The sequence below is a fragment of the Onychostruthus taczanowskii genome, unplaced genomic scaffold (genome assembly GCF_017590055.1).
Source record: "Onychostruthus taczanowskii isolate IOZ18803 unplaced genomic scaffold, ASM1759005v1 scaffold156, whole genome shotgun sequence".
Lineage (NCBI taxonomy): Eukaryota > Metazoa > Chordata > Aves > Passeriformes > Passeridae > Onychostruthus > Onychostruthus taczanowskii.
In genome coordinates, this window is record NW_024498751.1 from 791,152 (window position 1) to 804,472 (window position 13,321).

Genomic DNA, 13,321 nt, shown 5'->3' on the forward strand with positions numbered 1-13,321 from the left:
GCTGAACACCATACTGGAGAAGATGATTCGATTCCTATGCTTCTTACTGTCTCTGTGAAACTTTGCAAGCCATTTAAAATATTATGTCCACACATAGCCACAGATTGTTTGTTCATTATTTTCTATACCACATGCAAGAGATCTCTGACATGCTATCTATAGGCTCTCAACAGAAATCAAAGGTCAATTTCAAACTCTGATCACATTCAGTCCAACTAAAAATAAAAATTAAAAAAACAAATGTTTAAAAAGTAAAAACCTAAGCATTACAAAACTGACATTAGAAACAACCACATGGCTTTTTATGGCAATTTACTTCTCCATTCTGCATCTAAGCAAATGGCAATAACACCCAAAATGGTGTTACAGAGATAAAATTAAGTGGGTTTGAAACACTAAGATGCCATGTTTACTAATACTATCACAGGAACCCACTCACAAATTAATAAACTTCTATTCAAAAGAAGGTTTGAGTGACACACACTAAAAAGGTTCTGGGGTCAAATACTGGGTAATGAAGATAAAATAGTGTTCTGAATATCTGAACAGACACTTCAGTTATGTATGAGGCAGGGATCTAGGGGGGAAAAAAAGGCATACTTCAATATTACAGACTCTTATAAAACGTATGTACTATACACAGATAACAGACTTGGGCATTTCTTTGCTTTTTTAGAGTTTCACTTGATAACTTTAACATTATTTTAACATTTTCAATGCAATTTACATGAAGTTTAATTCACAAATTTTGTTAACATACTTTCAGGATTGCTGCACTGTAACCAGCTTTCTCAAGTATCACTTAAAACAAGAAATGGTCCTTGTATATTCAGAGGTTGACTAGCTCCAAAATTTCAACTTATAATAGTCCTGTACACTAGGTTCCTCAATTATTTTCCTTCTTCTTTGGTTTTAGACATAGCAAGAAGAGATTGGTGTAGCCTATGTTTCAGCCCACAGGCATTTGTCAAGGACAGAAAGGTCAGCAAACCAAAAACATCAGTTTTCTTTCTTTCAGTCTCAAATTAGGCTTTTAGGGTGCACAAAGGACAATTCTGTCTCTGTTTTACTAGCTTGGGAATACTGCCAAAATCTTAATAGGCCCTACTTAATACAGAGACCTCCATATTCTGTGAAAACGTAGTAATTGCAATCACTGCAATAAGCAACCTACATGGGAACAGAAAGCAAGATGAACGGGATCTGGTTTTACAATCACACTTTTAGTACTGAAATGTACAACATACATAGATACTAGAAGCACACAATCTGCATTCACAGAAAGAAAGCTGCTCTGCTCAGGAATAGCTCACAGGCATTCTTGGGAGCATGGAAATTTTGATCAGTAACTGGAATATTCCCACATTCTTTTCCAGAAATGCAAAGAAGCCTTTAGCGTGCTCTTGGTCAACCTCCAGGGACAGATGAAAAGGGCCTAAAGTCTCAACACAGAGCAGCAGATGATATTCATCTCACTAAACATAAGCTGGAGTTCTAGTTTGCAGATTTAAGTTTAAACTGGGATTTTCAACAGAACAGCTAATAAGTACTGACCGTACCCCTCCAGCCTCACTTATGGACCGATTGTCTCCATGAAATAGAGATTACAATAGAAATATTAACACATAAGTTATAGATACTGCCACAGGTTTTCAAATCCCTGAAGACAAATGCAGAACCAACAGAAAAGAGCAGAAGAAAAAGTAAAGTGGGGATGATGAAAATTTAAAAAAAAAAAAAATTACTTCTGATCATGCAAGATTTTGGGCAGGAGCAATCTTTAGGGATTCCTGGGTGTAAACAATCACCACAGATCAGCCTTCCCCAGAACCTTCAATTCTGAGTAATTTTGATAAAATTCTAATAAATAGCATGTCTGTATAATGGTGTGGTTAATTTTTCCCTAGTGTAACTACAGAAGAATAAAGATTCAGCTTGAGCAAGTGTAAAAATTAGCTGTTGTGGAGTCTTAAGTACAGCAGTTTTCAGTTCAATATCTTGAGGTGGCCCTTGGATGTCTAGATTTAAAAAATGTTCTGCATGCTGATAATGCTGAACTACACTATGTCTCCTCTTACTTGTTGATGAAATGAGCCTAAAAAATACAAAGGCAATGAATTCAATAAAAAAAGAAGACATTTCTTCACCTAAGTACAATTTTGCAATGACCACATGTTTTTCTCTATTTCTTTGCAGTTTTTTTATATATATAAATTTATGTGTGTACACACACAGAGATCACTGTACTATTGGATCCACCAAATGAATGAAAATATCACCAAAAAATATCTCAAGACAAGACCACAGAAAGAAAGGAAAACTAGGTCTACTAGCTCTCTAAGGTGCCACATCGCTGAGTTTAATCACCAAGGTTTAAAAGACACATAACTAGACAGTACATTGAGATTTGTGAAGGATGGTGGAAAGAAAAAGCTACATTTTGCTTAAAAGGCTTGCAGACTTAAAATTGGACTAATGCCATCTTGAAACATTCCCTTTGCCAAACCATCACGCTGTGACATCATATGTCATTGTAGAGCTATTGTTAGCAAATGCTAACTGTTCCGTGATGATTCCTTCATCCTTATGAAAAGCATCAATCATCTTTCAGGAATAAAAGCTGGTAAATCGTGTATTTATAGTAAATTCTAACCAGAAATGGATGAAAACTTTTTGTCTTCAAATAAAAACTTTGGAAGATCAGTGTAATATTATAACACCAAATTATAACAAAGAGCATGCTAAAAAAGATAATGAGGAAAGTTTAAGCATGCACACAAGCCACCAAACCTTCCAGCTCTGCATTTCTGTAATGAGATTAACACAACTCCTGTGGCTGCCATCTCCAGTCATCACTTAGATTATCGACTGGACTCCAGCCAAGGCTCTAATTACTACACAGAAGCAAAGTCGCTATTACAATAAATTTATTTAATTCTGTGTGACAGCTTACAAGGTTTTCCCCACAAAGCACTGGTTCCTATGCACAACTTTGCAGCCCTGTTACCTGTAATCGCTTCTTTTTTTGAAAAAGCTGGTTTCGTTTTGTGGCAGAAACCTGTGTCCTCTCCTGGGAAGTTGATCTCAAAAGTCTGAGCTCTTTTTCATGACAAAGACCATTTTCTTCATGTCTAACCCTTGGGAAAAAAAAAATTACAAAAGCTAAAAATTAGTGGTTTTCATGAGTTTCAATGTCTCAAGGATTAAACAGATCAGACTGCTATATGTTACCTTTAGAGTCATAACACTCCACCACCAGAATGATTACATTTCAAACAGATACAGTTATAGAACAAGAGATTTTTTTCCATTGGCATATCTTCCTTTATTATCTCAGACATTTGCACTGTTTTTACAACATGATGAAGAAAGAAAATGGTAAGCTTGTATAGCTTCAGGCTTTCCTCAGCTTTATCATATTTCAGAAATTTATCCATCACTGCCTCGAAAGAGACAAAACTAAGGCATGTAGTTTCTATCAATACAGAGAAAAATCTCTTAGACAGAAGTTTAGAAACTTGCCAAAGCCATTTTTGCAGCTTCTGTCAGCTTTTGGAGACTACATTAGAGATCATCTGGAGTGTTTGCTCCACAATGCCAAATTTTATTTCTCTCTTGCACAGCGAGTTCTTTCAAAATTACAATCAGTGGGCTACTTCCCAGTCATCAGTTGTAAATCTTTGCATGACTGGACTCCACGGTAATCAACACATTATGTTAAGTATCAATTGCATAATCTGCCTCTCAAAATGCACCTGCAAACAATGAAAACCCATTTTCATTTCCGTTCTCTCATAAGGGCACGTGCACTTGCAAAGGGCAATTGTGTTTTTGTGTCCATCTTTAGAGACAAGTGCATGCATCTCCACATAAAGAATATCTTTATCTTTCAGTATCTTCTTTAAAAAATACTGGGTCTCAAAGGAAGTGTTTTGAGGCATGATTTCCCACTGTAATCTTGCAAAGCAAATCCATCCATGCCACATATAAAACATGCATCATAAGTCTGGTTTAAGCATGATTAACCACACAATTATGATCTCCATGCACAGGTATTTAACGAGTGTGTAGAACAAGAGGTTTTCCTCTATTCTGCAGGGTCATCAAAAGACACACTTGCTTTACTCCCTCTCTGTGGGTTGCAGAATGCACTGAAAAAGCAAAATAAAACTTCAGCACCAACACAGGTAAGATTAAGCAAGACAGACATAATGAGACTGTAACTGCATTTCTGTATTAACAGCATGCACCAGAGACACCGCTGTTATGAGGTGCTAGACCATCAGTGCGCCTTACAGACATTACAGGTTCCTGTGGCTCCGACCAGCCACACTTCCCAGCAGCTCTGAAGCCACCTTCTTCAAGCTGGAGCTGCATCATTCCTAGAGATGTACATAATAAATTTCCAAGTGGCAGGTCAAAATTTAGAAAAAATTCCATTATAATCATATTTTATTTTCAGAACCTTCTTGGAAATTCCAAGTGCATCTGTCTACTTGGTACTGTTGGAAGATAAACAAGATCTCTCTGATGTCACCAAACTTGAGTGATTGCACAACCACAGCATTTGCTGTTCCTAAGCTAAACATAACCAAATCTGGCTCCTACCACATGCCCCCAATATTCTCTGTCAATATCAAATGCATTCACTTAAAAACTCATTTCATAATTTAATCAAGTAAAACAAAACTGAGGCATGAATTTCAGCTTCATATCTTAAATAAGCTGCCATACACATTTTTCTTGCAAAAAGATGAGATTGCCTTGACTACAGTAAAATTGCAATGGTCTAGTCTTCTGAGGCTAGTCTGATCATCTTTTTAATTTTCCAAGGAAAAAAGAAAAAAAATTTTTTTGGGTATACTGGTTTTGTTCCAATTAAAAATTAAAACAAAAAACTGAAGCCTACAAATTTTCCTTGAGAAAGAAGTTATGTTTTCCACTGCACTATCTAAAAATATTGCTGTAACAGAAAGGACTTAAACCCCTGTACAGAAGGCAAAGGGTACTCTTGCTGTATCAATGAGTCAGGGCACAGACAAAGCAAAGTAAAAGGCTACAAGAATCAAGCAAGCAAATAAAAGGGTGTCACAATAACAGTAGTTTAACTTAAGCTCAAAGAAAGGAGTGTGCTCAAGACAGAAAAGGGAAGAGGATATTCATCTGACCCTGAAGAATGGCATTGCTCAGACCTGTGCAAAGGAAAGAGTTACAGATGTAATCATCCAAACAACAGAAAACCTTTCATAAATAGGTTAAAACATCTATTTTATATCTACAAGTATTATATATATATATTATACAGCACAAAAATAAGCAAATTGTATCTGAGGGATGCTTTAATGACTCAATTTCCATGACAAAGATGACAACACTACCCATAATGTCAAAATCATTATTACAAATTAATGCATAGACCAAACATATCTTAATGAAAAAATAGAGAATGGTGTATCCGAATCTTTAAGGAATGGTAAAACAGCCTCTTAGAGCCTCAGAAGTTAGAAGGAAACAGCTCTGAAGGAATGCAGCTTATTATAAACCTCCCTTATTACTAGATGCTATAAACAGAGACTAAAAATTGCCTTCAAATTCTCCAATATCACAAAAAAAATCATATTATCTGTACTGATTTTATCTAATTTTCATGTCTATCAAAAATTACACACAAAGGTATTGACTAGCACACTGCAGTCTTTGTATTAACAAGCTGCCAGAAAACAAAAGGCTTCTCTTCTTTCGTTTGTGTGATTGCATTTGAGAATAGCTTTCAATTCTAATGAAGTATCCTCTTCAAACAACAGTAACTAGGAGCACAGATTAAGACAGACCAAGAAATAGAGACTATTTTTTCCCCTAAACTATCCCTCTTGGGCCATCTGATACATTTCACTTTCCTCCCATCTTTGAAGCTATCCCTTCAAGACAAGGTTTAGAATTTATTTTTGTGACTTTGTACAATGCTCAGTATTGCTATCTAAGAAGTGTCACACAAAAGGAAGCTCCCAAAGATCTATTCATATCAAAAATAATCTGGTTTTTACTTTAGATTTCAGTATCCTTTCATTGCCTGAAAGGGAGCATCAGAATTAACTCCACAGGGAAGCATTGCTCAAGCTGCGTTGCTGTTGTATGCTCAAGCTGCCGTGTCAAGGATTCAATCCCATTCCCACTCAACACCAATGAGAAACATTCCATTTAATTTGCCTGTTCATCATAATCAATGTTTTTGAGGGGAATTCTGAAAGAACTGTAGAAAGTAAAAAAAAAAAAAGGGGGGGGGCAGGGTGGGATTTTCATAAACAAGCTCCATATGGACACATTAGATGATCATTAAAACTCTTAATTATAATTATTCATAAGTGTATTCTGCATTTTGAGAAAAACAGAAGCACCATTTCACACAATAATAAATCAACAAACTTACCAATTATCAGCAGCCCAGTGCAATGTTGCCTGAACTTGGGTCATGAACCTATCCAAAAAACTGCTAACAGAGGGATGCCTTGAAGGAAGCTGAAATTTTAAAGAATTTTTCTCCTTCTCCAGTTCTTCCAGTTTCTGTCTAAATTTATCAGCTAGAAATCAAATTTAAAAAAAAAAGTTAAACAATGATGACAGTGATGAAAGGGTCCTGTTTTACCTGGGGGGGAAAATAGTCTCTCAACAAAAAGTAAAATCCACCTCTCTGATGGTACTCCTTCCTCTTTTCATAAAATAAATTGGTCTGTTCTGCTCAAGGACTAATTAACAAGACTACAATGTAAAACATCAGATAACCAAGATGCCTAGCTACTTTTTTTCTATGACAAGGACAAAACTGCAGGCTTTCCAGCACTTTAATTTCACAGGGCTCCAAAGAATAGACTTAAAGTTATCATCCATGCTCTTCCTAGAGTAACAGCTGAGAATTAAATTCTAGGAAAAGTGCTGCTTTTCCCTACACACTGCAGTTTGTCTTAAAACTTAGACAGCAGTTACATATTTTAATTTTGACCTTATTAAAAATTTGTATTGTTATTAGGTCAAGAACTGAAGAATCCCATATGATATAGCAGTGTACTTCAGCAGAAAATGCACGTGCAATTAGAGCAATTAATCAATTATCACATTCCAGGCTCTCCTGAATTATGTTCAGTTTATCATCAAAAAATAAAAATTTACCTCCAACTTTAAATAAAAATAACAGTAGTCCCCAAGACACTGCTTTGATTGTACCATAATCCTACACTTTTCTTAGAGTGGCCACCTCTCTATGTAAGTTACTTATTTGTTTTCTGTCTCTGTAGAAAACAAAGGAACATCATTCTAACTACTAATTCTTAATGCAGCACGTGTATCTTCTATTGTGATACTATACCAACAAAATCACATACATGACAGATAACAAGCCTATCATCCAAGACAGAACACCTTTGATGATACATTAGTCAAATTAGAGAGTTTTGAGTAACCCACAAATGGAAAACCTTTATAGCTCAGTACTCTGTTCGTGACCTCACTGCATACAATTTCGTGTGATTAGCAATCCTTTTAACATTTTCAATATGTTACTATCAGAATAGCATCCATCTGTGCATGCTTTTTATTGCTTATTTTCTTTCTCTATCCTCTGAGGGGATTTATCATGAGATGTTGCTTACATTTGCTGATTTAGAGAAATGATGCATTTTTACAATAATCTATCATTAGTATTGATCTCCATTCTGCTTCTGTGCCAACAGGGTAGAATAAAGACAGAGAACTTACTAATAAGACTAGATCTCTCCCCTGTCCCAGCACTGTTCTCCAGGGTGAACTCACTTTTGTGTTGTCATCCACATGCAAAATGTCAGAAGGCCCTTGCTGAAATGAACAGCCTACCCCTCATGTACCCATGTGCACGCTATCCCTGCAAAGCAGCGGAGGTGAACCACACCTGTGATGCATTTCTCAGGGGTCACAGCTAAGCAGATTCACCCTATCCCTATCACCACACTGAAACTGAAATTTGAGCTGAGATCAGACTCTCAACCCTATATTTTGCCCAGAAAAACATATCAGCACTTGCATGCTAATATGCCACTTGGCATTTCAAACTCAGCCATCAAAAACACCACTGTTACAAACAGAACAGTGAGGGCTGAAAGGGTTGGCTAATGACCAATGACCACTGAAGGCCAAAACACATGGAAACACTTTCTTTTACTCACACCATTCGTCACTGGGCTTCCTGGGAGTTGTGGCAACCCTCTATAGCCATTTAACAACGTCATCATTGTTCTTCGACATAATTATGCTTAGCTGTGTTTGTGTGTCCAGTTGTTTCACCGTTCTACTCCTACCCCTCCTAGCCCTAGAAACACGCTATTTTGGGAAGGAAAACAGATGAGGGAATCCAAATGCCAAGTCTTTCTCTCTCTCATTAAGTCTTGGCTGCATCCTGCTTCATATATTCCAATCTACATAGTATTCAATTAGTTTCTACTAACAGACGTTTCTCAATAATTTGTTCCACTGACATCTCATAAGTAATATGGCTGCTCATATCCACTTATCTCTCTGCACAAAATGAGTTTTTATCCTTTCATTTTTTCAGCATCACACTTGAGGATTATGACTTAAGAGACTCCAGCACTAGTGAGTTGAACACTGCAGCATTCAGCTTTTAGAATCCTCTCCTGGAAAAGAGATCTGTGCCATTTGCCCTGGCTGATAGCTTTAGTGCATGGAGAGACCCAAGAGCCTCAGTGCCAGCTGCAGAGCAGGGAACCATGCAAATAAGGCTCATCTCAATCCAGCTTTCAGTGCTGTGGCTCAAAAGAAATCTGGATCAAGCACAAGTAATGGAAATTATCAGAAGTCTAGCCAAGGATGTGGCTAGAGGGAATGTGAAAGGATGTGAAAGAGGGAAATAAGCAGGGTTCCTCAGACTACCAGAGATAAAGACTGAGGTAACTTCCAGTACTACTACAAGCCAGCAAGCCACAAAGAAAGCAGTAATAGAATGTTCTCTTAGAACTTGGATCCTCGGTAACAAACCTGAGTTGCAGCAAATGATATGTGAAAAAAACATTGGATGTAGTGAAGCACTAAATTTAACTGCCAGGGTTAGACAGGAAATCTCCTCCAGTGTTGGTTTTCAGGTCAAACATCTCTCAGGAATACCTCTGGCAGAGTTTAAGGGTTGAGGCCAGAAAAACCAAATGCATTCCCTTGTTTGAACAAGGGAAAGTGCTGGACTCCGCACCTGGGATGAGGCAACCCTGGATGTATGGACAGACTGGGGAATGAGACACTGGAAAGCAGCACCATGGAAAGGGACCTGGGGGCCCTGGTTGGTTGGACATGAGCCAGCAGTGCCCTGCAGCCAGGAGGGCCAACCCTGTCCTGGGGGGCATCAGGCTCAGCATCACCAGCCAGGCAAGGAAGGGGATTGTCCTGCTCTGCTCTGCACCTGGGCAGCCTCACCTCAAGTGCTGGGGGCAGTTTTGGGTGCCACAATATAAGACATTGAACTGTTAGGGAGTGCCCAAAGGAGGGCAATGAAGATGGTGAAGAGCCTTGAGGGGAAGGAATTTGAGGAGCAGCTGAGGTCACTTGGTCTGTTCAGCCTGGAGAAGACTGAGGGGAGATCTCACTGTAGTGACAGCTTCCTCAGGAGGGGAAGAGGAGGGGCAGGCACTGATCTCTTCTCTGTGGTGACCAGCGACAGGACATGAGGGAATGGCCTGAAGCTGCATCAGGGAAGGTTTAGACTGAATATTAGGAGAAGGTTCTTCACCCAGCTGGTGATTTGGGCTCACCAGGGAAGCAGTCATGGCACCAAGTCTAACAGAGTTCAACATGTGTTTGGACAATGCTCTCAGGCACATCATGTAATTCTTCGGGCTGTCCTCTGCAGGGCCAGCAGTTGGACTTTGATGATCCTTATTCCAGCTCAGAATATTCTGTGTGATTCTGTGTGATCTCTTCCACCATATTTTCTAGGATTTTTCAGCCAAGAAGTAGACACAGAAGGCCTTTGCTATTGCTAAGTCATTAGACTCACAGACACAACTTTTGTTTACTTTCCTTTTAGTGTTTTAGCAAGTTATTCCAACAGAGAAAAGAATCCAAGAACTCACTGATAGACTGAGACACCAAAAGCAACTACATGCACTCAGGTATCTTCATTACAAAGAAAGCCTTAATACTTTCTCTATCCCATTCCTCACTTCAAAATAAGTTACTGCATGGACAGCTTACATGCCAAAAGCAAACCCCCCCAATCTGATGAAGTTCTTAAATGAACAAACTTTCAGGTAATCAATACATACTGTTTTACAGAAGCATTTAAAAGGAGGCCTAATTGTCTTTATCAGACTTTTATTTCACTACATTCTGGTGCCAGCTTGCTACCTTGAAGAGTCCTATGGATACCCTAGACAAAGCTCCTACTTCAGACCAAAGAGTAAAAGTTAACTCTTAAATTACCCTCCACTGCAAGCCATTACTGTGCAATTCACTACTGCCAGTGTACCTCAGACATCCCACTCACTTTAAAGCCAACCGTAGTACAGACCTGGAAGATGCTGACTAACTGCTGTTCTCAATTAAACAAGCAGCAGTCTGAAAAGAGTAGTGTCTCCAAAGATCACGCTTTGTAATATCTTTGAGTAAAGGAAGCAATTTCCGTACCTTCTAAGTGACCATGTGAGAACATCTGGCTACCTCTCTACTTTTTAAGTACTCTAACATTGGTTTTATTCTTCCAAAGAAAAGGTTCACTTTATCAGAACTATTTATCATCATTTAAAAAACATTTAAGAAAATCATCTCAGTAAGGACAGAACCTAATTTGCTATGTACTGCATATATTTGTGTTTATTTATGTCTAGGCTAATAAGTGGGAAGATAATCAATCATGCTATTCCACAAATTGCTGGATATTAAAAAAGGGTTCCTTCAGCTAGTTCAGTTAGGGAAGGTCATTTGATCTTGCATCACAACTCAGCAAATATCTTCTTCCCCTTTGCCCTTGCATCCCCACAAAATCTGAAGGCCCTAAAAGAGGATTTAGGTAGGATTTATAACCATAACTCACACACTGCCGCTCTAAAATATTTTTTTCTTTCCTGCTAGGTACTTCTGGAAACACATAATCTCCCCACCATTCACTTTCTTAAAAATTGTATGGGTCCAAGATAATGATGGAAGTGTCTTGTATGCTCAGCATCAAAGATAGTTAAGTATTTTGTAAAAACCAAAGAAGTCCCAGGTTCAGAACCAAAGACCCCTCTTGCAGCCTCTATCCAAAACCACACACGGTAACATGACTTTAGAGAGGAGACTAAGAACCAGGGTGCAAAATGCCCCTTGTTGTTCCCAAATCTCTAATGTCTGTCAGCTAAAAGACTTCCCTTCTATCCACCAGAAGCTTCTCTCTTCTCAGATTATCTATGCTTTTGGTATCCAAAATACATTATAACAGAATACAAAAATTGAATAATGAATTATTTAAACACATACGCCATATGGTAACTTGAGGACTTTAATGTGGAGCTTGAATATGTGACTGAAACACATCTGGAGAGCAGACTAGTAAGCACGATGTCTACAGCCCAGTTACTAGCATTGGCCTCCTGTGAAATAACTAGCAGGAGAAAAAGCAGATCAATTCATATCCAAACATGACACATAAAGACATATACTGTGATAAGAACTGAAGGCATTACAAGCACCTGGAATACCTATCTGCTCTTAAGGATAAAATAATTAACCATTTAACAGTACCAAACATATACAAAGTCAAAAGTAAAGACACTTGATATGTATAAAAAGCAGCTTTAGATTACTCTTGGATAGTCAGAACATCTAGCCCTTACCATGTGCTGTCTGGTCACCAGTATAGAGCAAACCTTTTCTACCTTCCATTCAGCCCTGCATGTGGAAAACAGCAAAATAAAGGCATTGCAAAGTCAAACTACACACCTGGGCAAGGCTGACTCCAAGAAGTCACGGGGCTGGGGACAGACACCACTGAAGCAACAGGAGAAGTAGAGTTATGCCTACCCTGCTGACTGTGGAGATCAAAAGGAGAACATCTGCAGATCAAAACAGGTCAGTATTGAGGCCCCAACATCTGCATTTTGGAAGGTCCTACTTCAAACTAGGTTTAGTGTAAAGCCATGGATCGAAGAACAGATAGTTGAACCCCTCTGATAGCTCTACAGCACATCTTCAGACTCTGTCTCACTTGAAAGAAAACCAACCCATTGTACTACAAGACTGCTCTACAGTGCAAAGCAAAGCATAGCAAATGGGACAGTTGGGAGATTCCTTCCAAAGGCTCATGCACCTAATCTGAACTAAAATTATATTTGGGCTGGGGTCCATTAAATACATCCAGGAGCCAGTGGAAAAAGCAGTTCCTGGAAAGGCCAGTAAGCAGAGACTAAAGCTTCCCAGACAAGGCTATAACCCCCTGGGTACCACAGCCAAACATTCATGTTCAGCTCATAAAAAGGTAGAGCAAAATGCAAAATGTAATCATCCCCCTTACCCGCCACTTAACTTTTTCCATTTCAGTCAAAAAGGCAACTTTGTGCAATTTCAAACTCCAGCTCTGCTCTTGAACTATCAAGACTACCTTGAGGAACAGCAGAACAAACAACTCCTAGCTGCTGAATACCCTTCGGATTCAGAAGCTACTGCCACAAAATTCACCCTAAAGCAGGAGGGCCAAAATCTGCAGGAGCTACAATTCCATAATTCCTTGGTTTGTGTGTATTCCTCAGTTATTTCTCAGTCTTAGTACAGATGACAAACCCTTCTAATTCCTGCTGAGATGCTTGATTGATGGTTAGTTACCTCCAATGATGGTGCTGTTTAAAGTTAAAAGACTAGCAACCAGAAGAGTACAAGCGAATAAGTCTCCTGCATTCCCTGACTGACCCAAGGTACCAGAGCAAACAAAATACTCAGCAATGACCTGATGTAGCATTCGATGCCACAAGCTCCCTCCGCTGCAGTCATCATCAGCTGCTTATCCTCAGATTCCTTCTCCTTTCCTAGCAATGAGACACCACTATACATGGGGAAGGAATAAGAAGGAAACCTGGTACTCAAAACAGTCCCTTCAAGAAAAGCAATGGAGAACACAGTCTACAAGATGTCTTAAGATGGAGGACAGCTCAAGCATGCTCTCTGCTTCCCTGCAAGCTCCGCATTTTCCACCCATCAGTTCACACCAATTACAACCCAGGAAATTGCTGCCTCCTTAAAATATATAACATTTCAGAATTTAGTGTACTGAACATCTGTGTTGCAGCAGAGTTGGGAAGTCTGAAAGCTTTAAAAT

The 13,321-nt window shown here is 38.8% G+C and overlaps 1 protein-coding gene across 2 annotated transcripts in view; it reads right to left on the reverse strand.

The window, feature by feature from the left end:
* DISC1 (DISC1 scaffold protein) overlaps nucleotides 1–6,532 on the reverse strand; it is a 132,650-nt gene extending 126,118 nt beyond the window's left edge. For both annotated transcript variants that reach the window (XM_041399144.1, XM_041399143.1), the window contains exons 1-2: nucleotides 6,428–6,532; nucleotides 3,008–3,137 (exon numbers count right to left, since the gene is read on the reverse strand). In XM_041399144.1, the coding sequence (XP_041255078.1) occupies nucleotides 3,008–3,137; nucleotides 6,428–6,471 (174 nt within the window). In that variant the 5' untranslated portion in view covers nucleotides 6,472–6,532. The remainder of the gene's footprint in view (nucleotides 1–3,007; nucleotides 3,138–6,427) is intronic.
* Between the last annotated feature and the right edge of the window lie 6,789 nt (nucleotides 6,533–13,321).